Source organism: Anguilla anguilla, chromosome 11, assembly GCF_013347855.1.
Source record: "Anguilla anguilla isolate fAngAng1 chromosome 11, fAngAng1.pri, whole genome shotgun sequence".
In the NCBI taxonomy this organism is placed as follows: Eukaryota; Metazoa; Chordata; class Actinopteri; order Anguilliformes; family Anguillidae; genus Anguilla; species Anguilla anguilla.
Genome location: NC_049211.1, coordinates 8,339,205 through 8,362,328, shown reverse-complemented (window position 1 = coordinate 8,362,328; position 23,124 = coordinate 8,339,205). Strand labels below are relative to the sequence as shown.

At 41.7% G+C, this 23,124-nt stretch overlaps 1 protein-coding gene across 1 annotated transcript; it reads right to left on the bottom strand.

The window, feature by feature from the left end:
* Positions 1–22,171, bottom strand: gabrd (gamma-aminobutyric acid type A receptor subunit delta). The gene is made up of 9 exons (XM_035383533.1): positions 21,241–22,171; positions 5,593–5,708; positions 4,032–4,099; positions 3,322–3,542; positions 2,712–2,794; positions 2,172–2,309; positions 1,804–1,959; positions 1,312–1,523; positions 1–472 (listed from the first exon to the last, which is right to left on the bottom strand). Exons 1-9 carry the CDS (start codon positions 21,306–21,308, stop codon positions 164–166), a joined length of 1,371 nt encoding a protein of 456 aa, XP_035239424.1. The 5' UTR covers positions 21,309–22,171; the 3' UTR covers positions 1–163.
* Between the last annotated feature and the right edge of the window lie 953 nt (positions 22,172–23,124).

Sequence of the window (23,124 nt, the reverse complement as noted above, 5' to 3'; positions counted from 1 at the left end):
TTTTTTTTAAATCAATACATAGCAAAAGTATCCTTTTGGATATTCAGGGAGAAGAGCACCCTGTATAAAAGTCATTGAAGTAAAAAACTGCCACGATCGGTCCAGTTTTTTTCCGTGTAAAAAGGCTCGTTTTGCGCAGAGCTCTGTCGGCTGCAGTCCCGCCTCACATGGTGTACGCCACCCAGTAGATGACGTTGACCGCCGCAAAGGCAGCTGGGAAGACGGCGCGGGCGTAGATGTCGATGGTGTCGGCGTCGATGGGCTTGCACCCGCTGCCCTTCTTCTCCTCGGCCGCCGGCGCCGCGCTCCTGGCCCGGGTCTTCCCGTTCTCCGCCTCCTCGGCCTCTCCCGGCGCCTGGGCGGCCCGCTGCGCCCGCGTCTGTCTGCTGGACACCGCCAGGCCCGCCTGGTTCATGCCCGCCACCGACAGGGAGAACAGCACCATCGCCTGCTTCCCGTTCTTCACAATGGACTGTGGAGGCGAGCAAAAACAAACAAAAAAAAACCCACGTTAAGGCTGCATACGCGCAGAGTAAAACGTCCAGTGTTAATTCAACTCTAAGAGAGTTTATGTGAATCCAACTGGGACCACATGTACATTTAACACTGATCATTTTACAGAGTAGGTGACATAGTTCCCTGTTACATTATTCCTTGAACCATTACATTACACTACATTACAGGCATCTTATCCAGGGCAACTTACAGACCTTTTTACATAGCATTTACATGCTTTCTCAAGGGTACAACAGCAGTGTCCTACTTGGGAATCGAACCTGTGACCTTTAGGTTACAAGCCCAACTCCTCACCCATTATATTACACAGCCACCCTGTGCATCACCCAGGTAGGCACCACCAACAATGTGTGCCTACCTGGGTGATGCACAGTCACCATTCTTGTACTATAACACTTAGCACTTAACATTACACTTATTGATTGTAAGTGGACCTCTGTGCCTTCTTAGTGATACCGCAAATTTTATTCCTATGAGTTACGCTGATGTTCGCCACTACTGTACTCGGCTTCCGGATAAGAGCCTCTGCCAAGTGATTTTAATGTGATGTAATAACACTTACTAAAATTACTGGTAAGCGAACAGAGAGGGAGAGGCAGAGATCATTAGGCCAGCTAAATTTGGAAAAGATTACAGGGGCAGATTGCTAGAGCTACGCAGGGCATTTGGCCAGGACAACGGAGAACCCCCTACTGTTAAAAGACGAGTGCCGTCAGGACCATCTCCACCGACCACAGTCACTGAGAGGATCTGAGTCCGGATTTCATGGCGCCCGCGAGGAAACGAAAGGCTAACCTCTGAGCTGAGCTTGCTGGCCTTGATCTTGGCTCTCTGCTTGCGGTTGTAGTCGGCGTTGTAGTGGGCGAAGGCGTACTCCACCAGGGCGGCGAACACGAACACGTAGCAGATCCAGAAGTAAACGTCCAGGGCTTTGATGGCGGAGGCTCGCGGAAGGGAGGACCGGGCACTGACCATCAGGGTCGTCATGGTGAGGACTGTGGTGATGCCTGGGACAGCACACAGTTTCGGCCATCAATCTTTCACCTGTTCTAACCGGCGCATTCCATGTACAAATGTACACGCGTGCCTTACGCTCTTCTAACCATCTGTATGAACTGATTTAAATTGCCTTGCAGCAACAGTACTATTGCTTTTATTAATCAAGTTAAATTCACTTACTGCATGTAGTCATGTTTAAGAAGTCATGTTGTTAAGACGTTGTATGTGTGTTAGTATGTAATCAGATCATTTAAATACGGTCTGCAGTCACAATATCGCAATGCTGACCTAGTGACACCCTCGCAGGCACTGCCGATTGGCTGATCCAAAAGGACACCCAGGACATTGCAACCAATAGGATGGAGGGCATGTAGGACTGGATGATGTAGACTCCCCGATTCCGCCTCAGCTGGAATCGCAGGCTTAGCCGTGGGAAGCGGCCAGCTGGTTTACAGAAACAAGAATACATCACCTGTTATCTCTCAAAGAGCACAAAATACATGTTTTTCACAAAATAAAATTTTATAGCATTATTTTCCAATAAACCCCCTTGTTAGGTAATAATTGGGGCGAATGGCTTGTGTTGTGCCAAAATTCATTCACTTTATCAAACACAACTCCTTACCCCCCCCCCCCCCCAAAAAAAATGACCTCACCTGATTTGAAGTTCAATGTCTCTGTGACAAAACTGTAGTCTATAATGGTGAACTGGGACAGTTCCAGTTTGTCCAGTCCGTGTATGTGCACCTGGCTCTCTGACCAATGGTAAACAATGTCCTCTGAGGAGTAGCCATCTGGAACACAGGCAGGGGACGGTCACACGATGTCTGATGAAATTAATTACATCACAGGTGGGGAACCAGCCAACAGCATTGGCCCCAGAGGGATGCTGAAGACGGGTTTATTTTGGTTGTGTGTTTTTTTTTTTGGTTTTTTTTTCTCCGTCAATCTCCCTCACTTTACAGAGCACAAACACTAACAGAACGGCCTGGTGTGTTATTTCATTACCTGTACTGTTCGTCACAGCAACTTTGATGACACACTTCAGTCACGAAAAATGCTGTTATTGTGAATCGACTGTTACAGGAGAATTGGGGGTCATTTTTTCAGCGCTTTTTTCAACAATTCAACGACGTGGTTGGGGGGGGTTGGGGGGGGGGGAGTAATGGAGGGGGGGTGCGCTGGCCTGGACTTACAGCTCTCCAGGTCCAACATGCACTCCTGCTCATCCATTGGATACTTGGTCAGATCCATGTCACAGGCCACTGTGGAGGTGATCCTGGACAGTAGGAATTATAAAACCAATGTCAGAAAAACATGTGTAAAAAGGTTCAAACCGCATAATACTGGCAAATGGATCCAGAATCTGTGTAATCTTAGCACACTGATGAGCTCTAATGTATGTAATGGAACGTGACAGCAAGGGCCTGATTTGCAATTGGATGTTTCAAACTGGGGATAAAATAATGTGGATTAAAACATCAAACGATTTTTGCAACATTTGTGTATACGTCATACCACTGTCAACATTTCTCGTTACCATTTTATCATATTATAACACGTGTCACAAGGCATTATGAACTATGAAGTACAAATGACAGTGGTCACGAAGGTTTTATTAGCAAAGCATCAATTGCTACAGAGTAAGTAACAGCTGAATGGGGTGTTTTAAGAGTATAATTGATGACTCTAGTCCCACCCATCCACACCCACTCCAATGTCTTTTTCAGACATCAGATTGAGTATATTCTCCTGTTATATTCCTAATTCCAGATATGAAACAGCATAGCTCCCGTCCCCCCTAACCGGCTGCTGTAGAGGATGACTCCGTCGGGTTGCAGGCGGATGAGCTTGTTCTCCACGGTGACGTCATGGAACCAGGCCGACTTGGCGTTGACGATGAAGGTGTCTGGCAGCCACAGCTTGTCCACGAAGCGGCTGTCCAGCCCCAGCGTCTTGTTGGTGTGGTTGTACAACAGGCGGTCGTCCCTCCAGCTCTGACGTAGGAACACGGTCATGGTGTAGTCCTGCCAAATACGGGGGGGAATCGGAGGGGGGGTGGGGGGGGGTTTGTGTGGGGTCAGTGACATCGCACGCCGAAAAAAGGTGGAGTCAGTGACATCGCATGCAGGGGTCAATAGGTCAATCTATACAAGCTACATCGATCAAAATTTCATTGCCATCGCTGTTCCATTTAATTGACCCCTGCCTTTGATGTCATTAATTTCCCAGGGCAACTGTGGACAGGGAGTTAATGACATCACAGGCAGGGGTCAATTAAATGAAACAGTGTTGCCAGTAAAATTCCGCAGTAATTCCCGATGTTCCAAGTGTCCTTTTTATACCACTGTGCTTTTCGGTCCTGTGCGGGATCGGTTTATAACAGTTTATGCCAATGAAAATGTTTAATGCAAGTACATTTCACTGTTTAAAAAGGGTATTCCTTTCAAGGCAACAAAAATGAGAACCCTTTACAAGTCTCTTGGTAGCAAAACAAGTAAAAAGCTTGACATTACCATGTTAGCCTCTGAGATGTGATCGATGCTGGCTACTTCAATAGCCATCGCTACATTCACAGGGGGGCCTGCAGAAAAACAAATGAGAACAAAAACAGCCAAACGCCCCCCATCTGCCCCCATGCCGCCACCCCCCCCCCCCCCCCCCATCCCCCACCCCCCTTCCCCACACAGGCACAAACTCCAGCCATTCACCGAACAACCAAGGAAGTTTGTGAAGGATCACCATTGCAATGAATAAGTGAAATTTCACAACTTCTCTCAACAGAAAAACATAACGTTTTCCATTACCGTTTAAATGTTCATCAGAACATGAAAAATGTCTTCTCATGCAAATGTATTTTGGGAAAGCCTTTACATTTAATCAACGACGACATGCCGTTTGAAAGCAGAACTCCTCTTCCCACCCACTATTTCTGTTAACATGGAAAATTCCACACGTTTGGTGAACCAAGTGTCCTTTTCATTTTAGCCAGCTTAGCGCCTGTAAGATGCATGTGTGAAACATTCGCATTCGGAGCGGCGGCCCGTTAAAAGGCTTTCACGCGAGAGAGAAAAAAGAAACCGCCTTTTCGCGAGACCGCTCCATCGTTCCCTTTCCACACATGCAGCAACGTGACCAGAGCCGCCGCAGAGATCCCCAGGGATTAGGGCTTTATTACTGCCGGGATGCGTCTCGTTTCTCGAAGTGGGCAGACTAGGTCATGTTGTTTGCAGAGAGAGATGCGCACGTGTCGTGCCGTTCCATCAACCCTCTGCCGGCGCTTTAATAGGCTACTCGCATGAAAATGTCATGGATTTGAAGGCGTGGAGATGGAGATATCATGCCACTTAATAAATACTGGGAAATGGGATCGCTAATCTAACTCTGACTGCTGACCTCAAATGCCTCAGAATGGAACGTCTCGAGATTTTCACAAAGAGGCGAGGACCTCACGACCCCTTAACACGCCGGGTTCTATAAGTGTCAAAATCGCAACACTGCGTGCACGGCAGCCGCGTTAACCCACACCGCCGGCTGTGTGGAAGCCGTTTCAGCCCATGCATTTAAATCTGATCCGAGCTGAGTTAAGCTGTGAGGTTGAGAAATCTAAAGCTGTTTCCATTGGATATTTCGCATTTAACAGCCATTCTTAACAACGTCTTTCTCAAACACACAGACACTCGAGGTGTCACAGTGACGTTATTCCAGTAATACCCCTTTCAAATTTAATGATATTAGCTTATGCATACAGTTCATATCCTTGCAATACTGCACATTAGAGTAATCCACTCCTTATTCGTGAAATAAAATATTCACTAACATTATTTCAAGGTTGTTTATGTATTCAACTGGGTCACCTACAGTTCTTTGATCATATCTGAAAAAATACAATTAAAATATACTTTTTTATTCAATAGGACAGGAACTTATTTTTACATATTTGGTTCATGACAAAATAAAATATCAAACCCATATCAAAGTCAAGGTGTTTTGTGGAGAATATTATGTTAAGAATGACTGGAAATGCAAGGGGATGAATTGCAAACCAATGGTACTAGCAGTAGATCTCATACTCACCTCCTATCCCAGGGCGAAAATTTCGCGCGTACCCCTTCATTAACTCGTCCAGATTAGGTAACCAGGATATCTCAATGTCTGTACCTACATACTCCCCGATGTCACTCATCATGGCCCTAGGGGAACACAGACACAAGGCTTGAGATGTCCACTCAAACTGGGGACGGCACGGACGGAAGGAGCTATTGTGACATCACACAGAGTCATTTCACAAACCACAGGAAGAGTCCACCTGCAGAGAAAATTCTATGGTATTGTCAACACTCTTATGCTTTCCTACAAAGGGTCGTGTGTTTGCCGATTACTGAAATGAATGGAAACATCTTTCTGTAAATGGCCCACTAGAAGTTAGGGACAAGGCATACTGCAGTTATACCGAACCTGGGTTTAACTGTCCAACAGGTTCCTCGAGTCGTGATAAATAATGGATAATAAAATACCAAAAACAGTCATTAAGTTATTATGTATACAAACAGGAAGAATTAGATTGGGTGCCGATCCAGGTCCTGACAGAAACAGGTGAAAAAACATAATTAGGATACACACAGGATAAATATACAAAATATAAAAGTACATATACAACTCAATTCCAAAATTAATTTAAAAAACAACACACACTAACTTTAATATTCCCCTGAATGTATTACAGACCTTCACATGGCAGCAAAATTTGTGCACAGCCAAATGATTTGTAGGATCCTACAGAACCACAAATTTAAAAGAGAACAAAAACTGAATTACATAACATATACTGTAAAAAAATACTCTCTTTTATGTAACTCTTTTCCATCAGTTGTATTTGCCTGGTTTAAATAATTTTTATATTTTAATTTGAAAGTGTACTATTTTATCTGAAGTGCGGAATGAAAATGGGGCACACTTAGAAAATTGAACGTGCTTGAGAGGATTACTCTAATCTAATCTAAAGTAATCTAATATAATATAATCTGATCTAAACTGCAGTAAAATCAACTAAACGCTCTAAAAATAGATGTCTTTAGCATTCGTGAATCAAAGATATGAGTTGGTGTACGATTTATCAATTGTATTGGAGACTACTTATAATGACACACGCAGGTGCATATATTAATGTTGTATGGCCACAAGGGGGCAGTGTCTTCTGTCCAATGCGGCGCAGGGCTGCCTGCCAGAAAAAGGAACGCAGGCGGTCTTTGCGCGCGGCTCTCATCGTCACACGCCGCTGCCCTGGAGGAACACAATGACTGCTTCACTACCAGCCCTCAGCCTCGATCCGCAGGCTAACATCTTCAAGCGCCGACGAAACAAGCGCTTCCGAGCAACGAGGCAAACGCGACAGGGGCACGCGATTCAGAGGGATCGCTCCCATAATTATAACAGTTGGAAATATCGCACTTGGAATAATCTACAGTAGAGGAGCAGAGAATTCCAGTGAGAACTCTGTGCCCACTTCATCTAATGTACACACTGAAGTGCACGTTGAAGCAGGCCATTTATTTCTGAATTCATTACAAACAAGCCATCCCAGGGTGAGGTGCACACTTGGGAATTAAAACAAATCTGTCGTTACACAATTTTGAGCATTTCATATTTATTTAATATATGATCCTTTTTTTGCCCAGAAACAAAAAAAAAGTTTCCGTACAATGTACATGTATATTTTTCATGACTCAGTTCAATACCTCCCCCAGATTACTGTTTTGGATTTTAAAACCAAATGTGAATGCAAGAACCTGTGTGATGACATTTCTAGCACAAATGGGAACCTTTTTTTAAGCAGCTCCAGCTGATGGGCCATGTCCTCCAGGCACGTGCACAGATAGACACTAACATGAGCTGAAGCATATGGCCCCTGCTCTGACACGGCAAACATGCCCTTGTGGATGCAGCAATTTTCTTTCATTACCAGAGGCGTAAGGTGCTCTTTTATATTTTGAGCGTAAGTCCCCCAAATAGTGTGAGCACAGCCCTGATGTCATCCTCATCTTTAGGTTACCATGGTAATATGGTTTGCAAATGTTATTATTTTCTTACTCCATACACTATATGACCAAAAGTATCTGGACACCCCTTTGGTCTGGGGCTGTTGTTCATGGTTTGGTCTAGGCCCCTTGGTACCAGAGAAGGCAAATATTAAATGCTGCGGCATGAAATTACATTCAAGACGATTCTGTGCTTCCCCAACAGTCTGGGGAAGGCCCTTTCCTGTTTCGGCATGACAATACTCCCGAGCACACAGTAAGGCCGATATAGAAATGGTTTTGTTGAGAACGGTGCGGAAGAACCTGATTGGCCCACAGAAAGCCCTGACCTCAACCCCATCCAACACCTTTGGGATCAATTGAGAAGCCAACTGCGAGCCAGGCCTAATCGCCCAATCAGTGCCTGACCTCACTAATGCTCTTCTGGCTGAATGGAAGCAAATCTCTGCAGCAATGCACCAACATCTAGTATAAAGCCTTCCCAGAAGAGTAGAGGCAGTTATAGCAGCAAAGGGTGGACCAACTCCATATTAATGTCAATAATTTTGAATGAGAAGTTGGATGTCAGGTGTCCTCATACCTTTGGCCATGTAGTGTATGATCAATGGGTATTGATGATGAAATTTATGGACATAACCATGTCTGCACACCCACTCTCACCCCTGTTACAGAGACATTACGCTACACAAAGGCCCAGTGTGCAGTACAGTTAAAGGCGAGTGCCTTTGTGGACAAACGAGACACGTTAACAGGCAACCATTCGTTTTATACGCCATGCGTTGTAAATAACGCACTCCACTGCCGGGTCATCACTTTTACTGGATACTGGCACTAAGTGCGTTAATTATCCCTCTCCGTAGTTACTGCTCTTGTAAACCTAACGCATTCACTTGTGTGCTTGTCTCTCTGGACAAGCTAAAATTAATCTAATGTGACGTGAGGTAAAATACCGTACAAATACATGCATCAGTCCTGTATAAATAGTGACGGACAAAGACGGGGAGAAGCTAATTTTAAAGAGAAGTAAAGGCAACAGAAAGATGGGGGTTGGAAAAAGATATCTGGAAGAATTCATTTACTTACTGGTACTATCTCTACAATTACACAGTAAAATGTTCGGTATTCAGTTCAGTATAACTCTTACAGAGGACATACATTCCCACTTGGACCTACCATGTTCTCTGTTAGAGTTGAATTAGCACTGTAAATTTTGCTGCGCATACTAAAAGTTTCAAATTCACTCCAACCTCACTATCCAGAATAGCAGGTTTTTAAATTAAGGTCAGGCTGTTCCTTACAAAAACAAAAACAGCCTGAGCCTGTGAAGCCAAATATAAATGTTGCTCTGTCATTTTTTTTTTTTTTTTGTACATCAGACACCACCTGTAGCATTAACCTATTCTACCTTCTAGCTCCATTTTATTACGGCTGGAAAATACGCCTACATGGCCGAACTGTACCGGCATAAGAATTAGCATTTTTTACATCGGGGAATCGATCAAACTTTACAGCCACAGTAACTCCCCAGTGCATCACTGTCACCAGGCATTTCTAACAGTACATACATTCCGCAGAAAAAAAACCGGACACGTGCAACGCTCCTGCCTCTCATCCCCTTCCGGAGGTGGCGGTGTAATAAAATGGCAGCAGAGCAGGGTATCTGATTGATCATGCACATGAGGGATTTCATGAACGACTTCCTGCTTTCAAACCCTCTATAAACAAGCGCTGAGCGATTCTTTAGCTCTCCGCCGTTCCCGTGAAGTCTTTTATTCCTGTTCATTAACATGACTTCCTGAGGCTCTGCCTATTCGAGGGTGTACACACGATCAAGTAGGGATCCGAAGCGGTGGAAGCTTTCCTCAGATGTAGCGGTCACCCCGCAGTGTCGGGCACTCTCTTGTGTAACAAGCTTAATTAGGTTTGTTCAATAAAATGCGCTTGTACCTGGATAAATGAAAGGCTCCAAAACAGCCGACTCCAGCCATGTTCCCATTGTTAATCCAGAGTGCAACGACGTGGAAAGCGCATAATAAATTTGGCGGCAAAATAAAACTGCCTGCGCCATATGCGCGTTGGACAGGAAGTGCTTTCGAAAATCATTTCTAATTTAATATTTTTCAGCATTGACATTTTTTTTGTTAAATAAACCTCTCCGCAGCCTCTTAGTGGCATCTGAGATTAGACAAACCTTTTACTTGAGAGTCCTACATTAAAAACACTTTCACCAAATCAAACCAGAGAGCAAGCCAATGTACTGTGTGCACTCTCGTTCCATTATATCGCCCTAGCCTGCAGCTATTGCAGTGATTGGCCTATTGTATCATACCAACCAGACAACGGTGTGCCGTTGCTGCTGTTTACAGGAAAACATGTCAGGTAGACTACGTGAACACATACAAACATGCATGTGTGATCATACCTTCAATGTGCTGAGGATGACAGACGTGACATATGCATGCGGAAAGGTCTGGTTTCAGTGACTCGCAGTACTGTCAGTGCATAGAGAACATCAATATGGAAAATGTGCAGCAAAACCTATCCACATTTAAATTAGTGTAGCCACAGTGTAAGTCATTCTCTTATTTATTCCCTAGGTGCCAGACTCCAGGCTCCACTAAGACAACAGAGCCCGCGGGGTCACTAGGTGCCTAGCTGGAAAGGTGCTTAGCATGGACTTCTCATTGCTCTTAGAACAACAAAAGTGAAAGAAAACTAACTTGCCACTGCACCACATCACATCCCACTGGTAAATGAGGCGCGACCAAACTGTAGTGCGTCGCCTGTACACTTCATTTAAATCCATCAGTAAAGCAATTTTAGGTGTCTGACATTGTTTGAGAAGATTAAATAGTTAGCATCTGTTTGTTTTCACACCGATTGTGATTAAAGCCATTAATACCATTAATGCATGACCCAGGAGATTGGATGGGGATGGGGATGGGGGGGGGGGGGGGTGACTACATGAGGGATGAAAACAAGAAAGAAAGTTCTCAAATAGGTTACCAGGGGGCTCCATGTGCATTCATCTATTGCTAATGAAGCCATCCCACAGGAAGGCCGCATGTACGAGAACCACAGTATCAGAGCTTTACAAACTTAACCATTCAAGGTGTGAGATCACAAATATGCGATTGGAATGTTCTTAACTGAACATTCTAATACTGATGTAACAAAAGATTTCTGAGACACTGACTTGGATTGGAATTTTGAAGAACAAAAAAACATTCTGAAAAAAATACTCTTCAAAGGGCTAAGGAAATTACGGTTTGTGAGGGTGCATGGGTCAATATGGATATTTTGAATGCTAAGCTATCATCAGTCCATTTGCTATCACACCCTGACTGTGGACAAAACAGCATTAATATAATATCTCACAATATTACATCTAAAATTCACATATTGCTAACAGGTAATACTTGTGATAAAATGACTCATGAATAAATGTTAACCTTTAGACAAAAAAAATCCATGTAGAAAAAAACAAAGATTGATGAAACTGAAATAAAACCTTTAGAAGAGAACAAACTGTGATATTGTGTACAAGACACAGATAACAGAAGACCAAATTCTGAATTCATATTTTAACACATTTCCAAAACATTGTCTCTGTGATATTTATACTCATTAAGCTAGTAATAAAATAGAGAATTAAATGAGAATTTATTCACTGCTAGGAATGACTATTTAATAACTATTTCCATTTAACTGGAAATAAAATGAAATACACACATATTGCAACCTTAAGGGAGTTTTTATTTTAAGTCATGGCCAAACACACATCATCACACATCTACTTTTGTAAACCATCCATCCATTCTCAAATCTGCTCACTCCAGGATCAGGGTGGGGGGTGGTGGGGGGGGGGGGTGGGCTGGGTGGTTTGGGGGGGGGGGGGGCAGCACGCAGTGGGTAGGCAGGAACACACCCAGGTCCCTCGGTCGGGATTTGAACTCGGTACATTCTTTCTGTAAGGAGACAGTGCTATTCACCATGCTGCCACAGATAACACCATAGAAGTTTAATAGAATACCTATTGCTTTTATGCTCTAATATCAGTAGAGATATGCATAACTGGCCATTGTCTTTACAAATTTAATTTGCTTAAGAACAGAAATCTAGGGACCCTACTGCAAACCTCCCATGTTCCATTCAGTCCACGCTCATGCAGAAGAAAATTCTGAATAATATAAAACTTCCAGAATAATCTTAAGCACAATGTGTTTTGCCTTTTAGCTTCAAATTTAAGATGAGCTTCTTCCGAGCCCCGTCAGGGACACAAGATCCTTTCCAACCTGTCACTTCCAGCTTATCTTTTCGTCTCAGTGAGAGGATCAGCTCAGCATTTTCACAATGTGCTCATAAAGGACCAACTCCAAATTTGGAGAGGAAATATCTCACTTCAGTTTTTGAGAATGAAGATGGGAGTGAAAAGTCAGCTGAATGGAGTACCCCCCACAGACAGGGGGCGATATAAGAACCCCTGACTCTCTACTTTATTTTACATAGGACTTCTCATGCACACACTTCTTTCGGCTGGTGGCATGCCGTCCAATTTAGGACATCCGCACGTGTCAGCAAACCAGGTCTCAGAAAAGCATCAGCTTCATATGTAAAACACACTTTTATCCAATTTCACTTCATTCCCCATACTACATGATCTCATCCTATGCCACAGTCTCCAAAGAACTGTACACAAACTCTAGTGCTGCAGACACAAAAATTAATGCTGTCTTTTTGGCTGAGGTTTGGGGTTGAACACTAGACACTGTAATGTCAGCTGCTGTACCGCATTGTTTTCGGGAATACTGCGCATTTGTTCATATGCTCACATATTTCAAAAGTGTCTCCTGTGCACCCAGCATGCAGTTGTCTCTTTTCAGATGGTCCCATGAGATCTACTTAACACAAGGCTCGAGATTCACATACTAACATGAGAGAAACAACATGGACCATAGGAGATTCATTTTCTGTTTATTTTTGCGCTGCTGTCGTCGAAGGACAGGAACTGCATATCACGGAGAGGAAATGCAAAACGCCAATCAGCATCTACATTGCAAACTGTATAATAACAACACCAGGACAATAATAATAAAAAGTAATAACACAATAATAATCATGGACGTAATTATGGAATGGCTAGTGTTAGTGCTGCACATTACTTGCACAGTTGTCCACGTTCATGCTCAACAGCATACTAACAAGCTTTGCAAGTTTTGCTTCTATCTCTGTTGACAACAGCAGCTGTCACTCACAGTATAACCGTACTGTGGCCTGGATTCAATTGACTTGCAAATAAAGGAATGTGTTATTTCTTTCTTCACAAACAGTTTGGTGAGTTAATTTTCTTGATTACTGAACTCAACAATCTGTGTTTCTGTAAAAAAAAAAATAATAATAAACTTGCATTTAATTGTAAGTCAGATATAAGGACAAATATTTGTATTCTAGCTGTGGGTATACTTGGCTGTGTTTAGACTGTGTTCTTGGCTAGAAATAGCTGTACAAAATAAGTATTGTATCTTATTGAACCTGTGTTTTGTAGTTGTTCATGACCATGAAATGCACTTTTGTACATCGCTTTGGATAAAAGCGTCTGCCAAATAAATGTAATGTAATGTAATTTAGAACACTTTTAATTAACATTTAACTGCTTATTCAGTGTTTTGTTTAAAGGGGAACTTCAAGCTAAAATCTATTTCTAATGCTGAACTGGTGCAAAAAAAAAAAACATTCATATACCATTTAGAACTTTCCACACTGGTCAGGACAGGAGGAACCCTCCCCGTTACTGGACACAGACTTAAGACTCGACTCTTCTGACAGCACACATGGTCCCGAGCTCTCTTTAGCCTTGCTCTTTCTTTCTTTATCCCATGGCGCCACAGAACTGCCACCGTGGGCTATGCGCCGCAAATTGTGGTCACTCACTCACTCACTCACTCATTCACGCACTCACTCACTCACTCACTCACGGATGACCTTTGGAGGCGCGTGCGCCTGAGGTGCGCCGTGGGTCTGGACGGTTTCGTGCTTGTCGTATTTATGTTTGGGATGGTAACTCCATACGCAGTTATAGCTCTGTAAAGAAAGGCTAGCTGTGCAGTGCTGTTCATTTGTGTTTATGATAACAAATGTGTTTTTTTTTCAGCAACCTGTACACTTAATGATTGTAAACAAGCCTTGTGATATCACACTTTTGTGTTCCTGGGACTAACATTGATGTTATGCACTTTTGAAAGGCATCCTAAATAAGAGCATCTACTGAGTGACCGTGATGTAGTGAAATCTCTTTACGACTGGGCTGCCCAACCCTGTTTCCGGAGATCTACCATCCCGTAGGTTTTCCTTTCAACCCTAATTCGGCACACCTGATTCAGCAGCTAGACGAGATCACCAGCTGTTGAATGAGGTCTGCTTCTTCAGGGCTGGAGTGAAAACCTACAGGACAAAACCTGCAGGACAGGAACACGGCTGGACAGCCCTGCTTTACAACGACATAAATAATTTAATCTTTTCTGTCTACACTGACTCAAATAGCATTTACCATACGGCCCCTAATTTTAATATTCAGAAAATTAGACAGAAAGGGGAATCACGATTAATCAAATATTATCCAACTGGGCTGGCAGCCAGATCATATTACAGACACTTGTAAAACTGTTGAGTCGGTTATAAATGGTGCTTTCCACCTTAATGATCTATGACTATTGCACTCATAATAAGTTTAAGTTGACTTAAGAGGATATTCAATTACTACCATAATTCACTCCATATCTGCCAGACTAATTTCAGTCTTCAGATGAGGTTTCCACTGACTTTTTAAGGTTAAAATATAGTCTGACACAAGGTTTTCTTCCAGGGCATCTGTTTTTTTTACTCTCAAAGTCATCTGGAAATCGGGTGTCAATTTCATATCTCAATGAATTCAGAGGAAATTCTCATCAGGAAACTGGATAATAGCACCGTTTTTTTGTAGCTAATTTCAAACAGAAAGGCAATTACGCTTATTGGTCCCAGGTGATTCTGTGGGGAAAAAAACGAAAGCATTTGTCCTAAATATGGACGGCTTTTCTTTAACTGAAAGCAGAGGTTACTGATCATTTGTATTATTGGACACGGACCTGCGACTCTGCAGGTGAAGGGCGAGGTTATCACAGGTAGCCCGTCGGAAAATAACTGCCATCTTTTGGCAGCAGTTTTACATTACATTAGCCTACATTTAGGCATTTAGCGGTTGCTCCTATCCACATCAACGTCTTCTGCAGTATGAGTATGATGCCAACAGCAATGAGGACTTCTTTGAGAGGAATTTAGGGTTGAGCTGGCACTTGCAAGGCCCAACGTTGAACAAGCAAACAGCGCTGAGTCTTTGGTTTGGGGCTTCAGGCACAATCTCGCCGGAGCTTCTGACTCGACATGGCTGTTCTGACTACGGAAATGCAGTTTAATGATGCAGAAAAAAACACATCTCTTCCTTTACAAAGCTGGGGTTACTGCACTGATTCATCCGCCCAAAGTACTTGAAAGTAAGTTGTCTTTTTTCCAATTATTTAAGAATGCTGTGGGATGATTTTTCATTAAAATATATATTTTTTTTTAAACTGATCACATATCACCAGCACCAGCTTCACTTTAGTGGCTCCCCATAGATTCCAAGCAGACTTCAAAACGCTTTAGCCTTTCATAGAAAGTACAGTACAGGCTATCAAAGGCGAGCTCATTACTCTGCATAATCCTGCTAGACCACTGTGGGCCAAGGCAGCCGTCTGCTACGTCCCTCCCAAAGATTTTAATAAATAAAACAGGTGGCGAGGATTCTGGCTACAGGCTCGCTTAAATTATAGAATGGCTTGTCTCACCATGTGCAGGAATCATAAATGGTCTCTCAATGCGTTTGTTCAGGGTGAAAAGCAACCTGTCTAGTACTTAAACTAAACCGCATAATGACGATACTCAAATGAGACCTATAATCAAATAATCAGGGACTTTATTATCTCCCAAGGCAGTATGTTTGCTCAGGCTCGCCGAGACAGACGCTTTATTTTGCACGAGCCGTGCCTGTCCACATCCCCAGTTACACTCCCCATCCTCTGGGACAATTTATGACAATTGTCAGAGTTTTCACTAAACATTCAAGTTTTCCCAAAACTGCAATCACACACAAATGTATCATACCTGCACTAAACATTGATTTATTGTAACAAAATGTATGTGCCTCCAAATGTCCTCTGAACAGTAGTTTACAGCTGGAAAATTCAATTTTATACCAGTGGCCTTTTAATACCTGTCATATACATATTATAATAAAAATGAATGAAGTTTCATGAATAAAGGTTTTATAATTTAAGGAACCACAAATAGCTTTTTCTTAGCTCAACTAGTGCATAAGTATTTCTATACACATAAGTAGACAGGTATGACCTTAACAACATACTTGAAATACTGTGTTTACCTATGGCTTGAAGATAACTGATAACTGTGGAAACCTTGAAAAATAAACCATAAGCTCAGACATTACCAATCTGACATTTGGTCAAACTGTAAAGTCAAATACCAATTGTGGTATTTTTATTACAAATGCGTGCGTTGAGCCATTTTGGTGGTGCTGTGATGACTAAGCATAACTTTATAAGAATGAATCTAGTGTGAAAAGCATCGTTTTCCCTTTACTACCATAAGAGCTGCTTATGTGGCCAACGCTGATGCTATGGAAACTGTTGGCTGGTCTTGCGTAACTGGTCAGGTTCAGTCGTATTGACATGCAGTAGCTATCCATTTTTGAGAAGATAAAGTATACACCTGCACTGCAGCAGCATCCCAACACCTATTCCTCGAGTAAAGCAATGCCTCTAGATTTAATTAATGTTTCTTTAAACAAAGCATCTGTTCAGAGAACGCAGTATAAATTACAATGGTGAACACTTACTATATATCAGCTCATGGAGAAGAATGGATTTTTCCTGGTAAACTGGGAAGCTGATTAGAAAGAACAGAGCGGGTGTTCAGACACCAGGGAATTCTGTCCTCAAGTCTTTAGAACAAGTGCCACAGGATCTGTGATGGTCACTGAGTTGAGACCTCAAGTTGAGACTTTTGTTCAAAAAGCCCACCAGCACAGCTTCCAGTGGAAATATTATTTTCCCCACCAAGGAAAAAACGAGTAAAGTCCCACTTAGCTATAGCCATCAGGGCGGGAAATGTTTTTGTGCAGAGCTGTCCAACCCTGTTCCTGGAGAGCTACCGTCCTGTAGGTTTCCATTTCAACCCTAATTTGGCACACCTGATTCTATTAATTAGCAGCTCAATGAAATTTGTAGCTGGTGAATGAGATCTGCCTTTTTTTGGGTTGAAGTGAAAACCTAGAGGATGGCAGATCTCCAGAAACAGGGTTGGACAGCCCTGTTTCAGGGTAATATAGCTGCTGGCATAAGTGGCCCTAAATTTTTAAAGGTTAAGGAATGTGAAGTGGAGCTAACACAGATTATCCCACAGAATCTACATTTGTGTATAGAATGGGCAGTACTGAATAATTTAGACAAAACCAAAAAAAAAAGTTACGGATTATTACAAAAGTACCTTAACAAAGGTATTAGTATAATAGTACATGTACAATGGCTTTACAGTAACAGTGCATCTGTCATGGCAACTGTCAAAGTAATCACATGATCCACATATTAAAATTGCAACATAAATGTCTGTTACTATTCCCATTTATTGTTACATAGCACATTCATCTTTCACTATATAACAAAATATTCAACAAAAAAAAATCTGGCAGTCCCAAAGTCAGGACAACATGAGGCAGAAATGTAAAAATACAGTTGAATCCGTTCTATATGTCCTTAGACTAGGTCTAAGGAGTCGTGATAAGCTTATCAACATTAAAATAGAATGGCTTTGTTTTGAACCCTTTTATGTCAGTGCCCTCCATAACAGTCTCTGGTCATTAGCTACTTGGAGCTCGAACACCCGCGCTAAATGCACGGTCTGTCAAGTACCATGTGATTTTCAAAGAGCAGCAGAGGAAGAAGACTTACTATGTGTGACTGCTATTTACTACATCATTAAAAATAAGTGAATGGTGTGTGTTTGGGGGGGGGGGGGGCTTTTAATGTTTGTTACAAATGTCAGGGGGGCTTTTTCCATCATAACATATACAGTTATTGCAATTTCAGTACATAAACTGCGTATACTCAGGAAGTAGTTTCAGATTTTTTACTACAGTGTACCTATGAGCTTCTACATCTTTTAATCAATTTTACTTTACCTGCATCATTTAGTCCATTCATCTTGAATTATCCTGGAATATGCTTTTATATTACAGTAGCCTGATTAGTACAACTGTTTAGCCACTCGGTAGCCAGGAGCACTGCAAGCAAATATGTATTTAATGTTTTGTTTTTGTTTGCTTGTTTTGCTTTGTCATTTCTTGATCCAGATAGAATGTTTTTAAAGAATTTTGCAAAATGACCCAATAGTGTTCAACAAACATTTACAAAACAAAAAATGTATTTCCATTTGTTATGGAACCCCTTTTTCAGCAGTTGTGACTACTTGAAGTAACACATTCTGCATTAGTCCTTAGCTAAAAGTGAACACATGTATCAGTGTAGACTTGGGCGTACCAATGGCGTGCTTCTAGGTGAGGCTGTGACACAGTTCATAGGTAACCTGACTACTGAACTAACCGACTCCTATGTCCCAGGCTAAGATTTTCATCTGAGACACTTCCTAAACACTTTGATATGATCCCATCTCATAACTGACAAAAGAAGGGCAAACTGCCTGATCTTGTATTTGTAAAAACAAGGAGTGCTTCTATTATGAAATACAGGGACTCAAGACATCAAGTAAGCTAAAAATAAGTACACTGTTCTAAATAAGAAGCAATGAGTTATTTCTTGATATAGATATGTTTTAATAAATATTCCTCTGATTGATATTCACAGTACATTTTGAGCATAAAATGACAGGTCATTTAAAGAATGCATCTTAAAGGTGGCTTATTTCACATACAAACATGAGATGCCACTGCTAATATTTTCCAAATGGCTCAATGTCATCTTGAAATTTGCACATCATCTCAATTTCGATTCTGGCAAAGATTACCTACTGGTTGTTGTCAGGAGACAAATTAAATTAAATTTCCATAACAAGATATGTCCTAGATGTCTGATAGGCAAATATGTTAGCAAAGCACTTGCCAAAGTATGAGCAAGGTCCTTTGAAATGGATAAGGACAGTTGTTTGCACAAGACCCCATACTCCTGTGAGTTATTTTGGCAACTGTGTGACCGTCTCAAAATGTACCTAAGGCTACTAAGTGAAAAATTACAAAAATTCACATGCATACCAAAACTGCAGCCTAAAATCAAGTTTACTGGAAGAATTCAATAAGTACGGTACTTTAAATTCAGCTCCAAGCCGTCAGTATTAATAGTCTAGAGAAAACGGCCTTTAAGGGAGATTTACAGTGTAAATGCCTGGCACATTCAACCAAATATTTACCCTGGGTTTTACATTCAACTAGAAGTTGAATGTGAATGCTGTGAATGCTATATAAACATTGCTGAAAGGACAAGACCCACTCACATGGTGTCAGAGAGTGACCTAAGCTCTGGTTATCCCAAATTGAGAGTTGCGAATCTTTTTTAAATGACCTTTATTTGACGCAATTTAATGAATTCGGTCAAGGTTTAATCGCCGGATGATATCTTCTTTCTGTTCTGGGACAAATGCAGTATTGCACCCACTATTGCTGCATGTGGTCATGAAAAGATTTTTGTTCCTGTCTACAGTTATGTTACTGTATCTTTAAAGTGGTTGTGCTATCAATGACCTCTCTGCTGTGCTCTCAATAAGAGACTGACTAAAGTAAAGCCAGTTTCAGGCACAGTTTAGGCACTGCTGCTCCAACACTGCCTTACGTGTTCAAAAAAGATGAAGGAAGGTATATGTTGAAAAGGCCATCACTGGTGACTGTGCCATGTTATCTGAACTGTGTAATGAGTGTGTAATGTGCGTGCTTGATTGTGAACAGGAGTATCAATGCCATTTTCACAGTATATACTGCACATATAGTTCAATAGTTGATTCCATTGCCTAGCTGATTGCAAGATTGTTTCAGAAATCAAATAATTATAATGTTAAATGTTAGTTCATAAAAATTCCAGACCAGAAAATAATGTGTGCATGTGTGTGTGCATGCATGAGTGCGTGCATGTGTGTGCGTGCATGTGTGTGTGCATGCAAGCATGTGTGTGCGTGCGTGTGAGTGCATGCATGTGTGTGTGCATGCAAGCATGTGTGTGCGTGCGTGTGTGAGTGCATGTGTGTGCTTGCGCATGTGTGTGCGTACGTGTTTGCGTGTGCTTGTGTGCGTGCATGCACGTGCGTGTGTGTGCGAGCATGCGTGCGCGTATGTGTGTGCATGAATGTATGTGTGTGTGTGTGTGCATGCGTGTGTGCGTGTGTGTGTGTGTGTGTGTGTGTGTGCGTGTGTGTGTGTATGTGCGCATGTGTGTGTCTGCGTGGAATGTGCCTGCAGTCCATCCTTTCTCTTCCATTAAATAAAAGGCCTTCACGTTGCCCGCCGCCCACAGCAGCAAACAGTACAAGTGCCCTCCATGAGTGTATGACCCGAGCAGCACTAATCCTCCGCCTTTTACTGGAAATAAAAATCAGTTTAATGCTGTCCAATAAATTGCCTGCATTGTACTGCCATATACTCTATGCTGCATAACCTCATCCATGAGAAAACGCAGTACCAAATATGGCCAAGGTACATCTGTTGAAATTTTTCTGAAAGCAATTGTCTGATTTTACTTATTTGCATTTACATTTGAAATGTACTGTTTATTTGTTGTGCTGAAAAGAAAAAAAAAATAATGAACTGTTCTCACTGGAGAAATATATATGTGAGAAATGTCCCTCTTAGTTATATTTTGAGTGCTTGACCTATTTGTACTCTGCACAGTCATTCTGAGGTTATTTAATTATAACACAGTAAACAGAAAGTTGCCAAAGTGAACTACTGAATTGTGGCATTCAGTTTAGACTAATCTAACATAAAGCTTTGTAATCATGTAAGGTTCCTTAAACTTCAAATGATCTACTGCTCTTCACCAAATTCATTAACACAGAGGCAGTACTTTGAAAACCAACCTTACTCACAAACCGAAAGTCCAAATGATTATGGTTACAGTGGCGCTTCATAACCATAAAAATTAATGAACGTACACCTCTGGCTCTCTGTTTTAGCCATGACATATAAATTAATGTTAAGCTTACGTCCTGCTGTAAGTCCAAGCTGCTTTAAATAACTGCTTTAAAGACGTAAAGGGAAATAGAGTACAATACATTCCTGCATCACGATTTAGAGAATGAGAACAATGATGGCAGCAGTGACTGACCTAAAAACTACACGTCCATCATTAATCACCTAGGTTACAGGCAGCACATCTTCCAACTGTAGGTATGCGATTAGCAGATGAACAATGAGTTGGAGGTACTTTTTTATTTTTTATTATACTTCTTTTTTTTTTTTTTTTAAACGAATCTTCGCTGCAATCGTTAAAACAACTGGCACCACTTGTGTCTATTTTTGCAACTAATTTAGGTCCTAATCAAGAGAAAGAATGAAATTAATAAATCGACATAGATACAACAGGGTACAGTAGCCTACCTGGTAAATGTGCTCCGCTCGATGCACAATAGTAGCCAGGCTGACAAGACAAAAGTGTATATCTCCATTGCTTGCACTTGATAAAGTTTCCCCGTGTTTAATGAATTCAGAAAGGGTGTCACTGCAGGAACGTCGCAGCTGCCCCGTCCTGGGCGAAGCGAGCAGTTGCAAGTGGACAGTGGTTTTGACTTCCCATGTTCTACCGTACCGCTGCTTCTCTGTCCTGTTCCGTTCGGAGTGAACTCAAGCGCAGTAGAGTTGACTGATGCACACGCTTCTGTCTCGCACGCACGCACTCGTAGCGATCCTTCTCTCTCTCTCTCTCTTTCTCTCTCTCACTCACTATATCTCCCACTCACAGCTCTTCTTGCTACGAGAGAATAACCGCTCAGCCCACGCTGCGTTCCAAGCTCGTCCACGCGAGTAAATCAGGAAGCCCGTGTCAGTTATCAGCCGTAGGCTAGTTGTTTATTACTTGACTATAAGTTAAGATGAAAAGAATATAATATCAAAAGCAAATTATTATGCTCAATTCAGCGATTTTATCAATGCTATTGATAACTATGCCATGCCTTATTATGTATAGGCTAGAATAGGATAGACTACTTCTGCTTTACAGGCGAAAAATAGTTATTTCACTACAAAACGTCATGTTGTCCTTGTTTTCCTGATCTTGGGTGCGTCTATTTTTTGATGAACTCTAACAGGAAGTTCTTTGTGAATCTTCCATTCCAACATTGTGATCACAATAAGCTTATGATCCGTAGCGCTTTCACTATTCACTATTCCAAAAAGTGCTCCATTAAACAGAAGTAGGCTAATGTGTTACAACGTCATACTACAGTGACAGTGATTTTTCAGCTGCATTCCGTCGCCTCACGCATGATGACAAACCTATGCGTAGCCTAGTCCAGAAGAAAGCTGATGCAGGTTTACTCTATTCATGAAGAGCTTTCCTACTTGACTGCATAAAAGAAAAAAATACTATCAATATAGCGCACCGTTCCTTCTTATCGCTCATACCTCAGTATTGGAAGGGTTGAGACTAATTTATCACAAATGACAGGTGGGAGCTACCATGTCAGCAATATTTTTCAGGTTGCAATTAATGATTTATTTATATGGTTACCTATATTTTTGTCAGCGGCTTCAGCCTTAGAAAAATATTAAAACGTGTATAAACACAGCTCGCACCAGAACGTTCCATTGACCTTTAGTAGAATTTAAATCTAAATGTGAGACCAAATTACCGGGCCTGTAGCCTATCCACAGAATTTATTTAATTGAGACTATACTTTTTATTGAGTGTAAATGAATTCATTTATTGAGTGAATAAGAAATAGCTTAGAAACTTGGGGCAATAATTCTGATATGTATTTGAGATATTAGCCAACTGTATTTCTTGCTTAAAACGTGGAAAAGATTACCACAATTTCAAGTAGCCTATGTGATGCTGAAATGCCCCACTGAAAACAGGATGGTGGCTAAGCGTTATGATAGTGGCTGTTGAAATTAAAGCATTCAGCCCACACGCCTGGCATTGAGCACAATGCCATCAGCTAAACAACAATAATAGTTGACCTGCAGATATCTCTGTTTGCAGCATACTATTGATTTGGTAGCTGCACCCCAAAATATATAAATATGTAATTGTTCAGTTCAGCTGACCTAGTTTTTTTTTTTTTTTTTTTTTCCATAAAACTATTGGCTGTATTATGATTGCACAATCAAAAGTTCCGCTTGAGGCAGATTGCTAAGCGATGCTGGAGACATGAGACAAATGTCTACTGAAATGTAGGTGCAGTATATGCTGTATATATATCTGCATATACAATCACAGGCCCCTTTATTGGGTACACCTGACCATTAACACAAATTGCCTGC

Bases quoted from the DNA above. Each gene is read 5' to 3' on its own strand.
- gabrd (XM_035383533.1), bottom strand. From the start codon at position 21,308: ATGGAGATATACACTTTTGTCTTGTCAGCCTGGCTACTATTGTGCATC. The intron at 3,543-4,031 runs GTAATGTCAAGC...CGTATTTGGCAG, and splicing joins ACATCTCAGAGGCTAACATG to GACTACACCATGACCGTGTT. The intron at 2,795-3,321 runs GTTAGGGGGGAC...CCTACTGTCCAG, and splicing joins GTCATCCTCTACAGCAGCCG to GATCACCTCCACAGTGGCCT.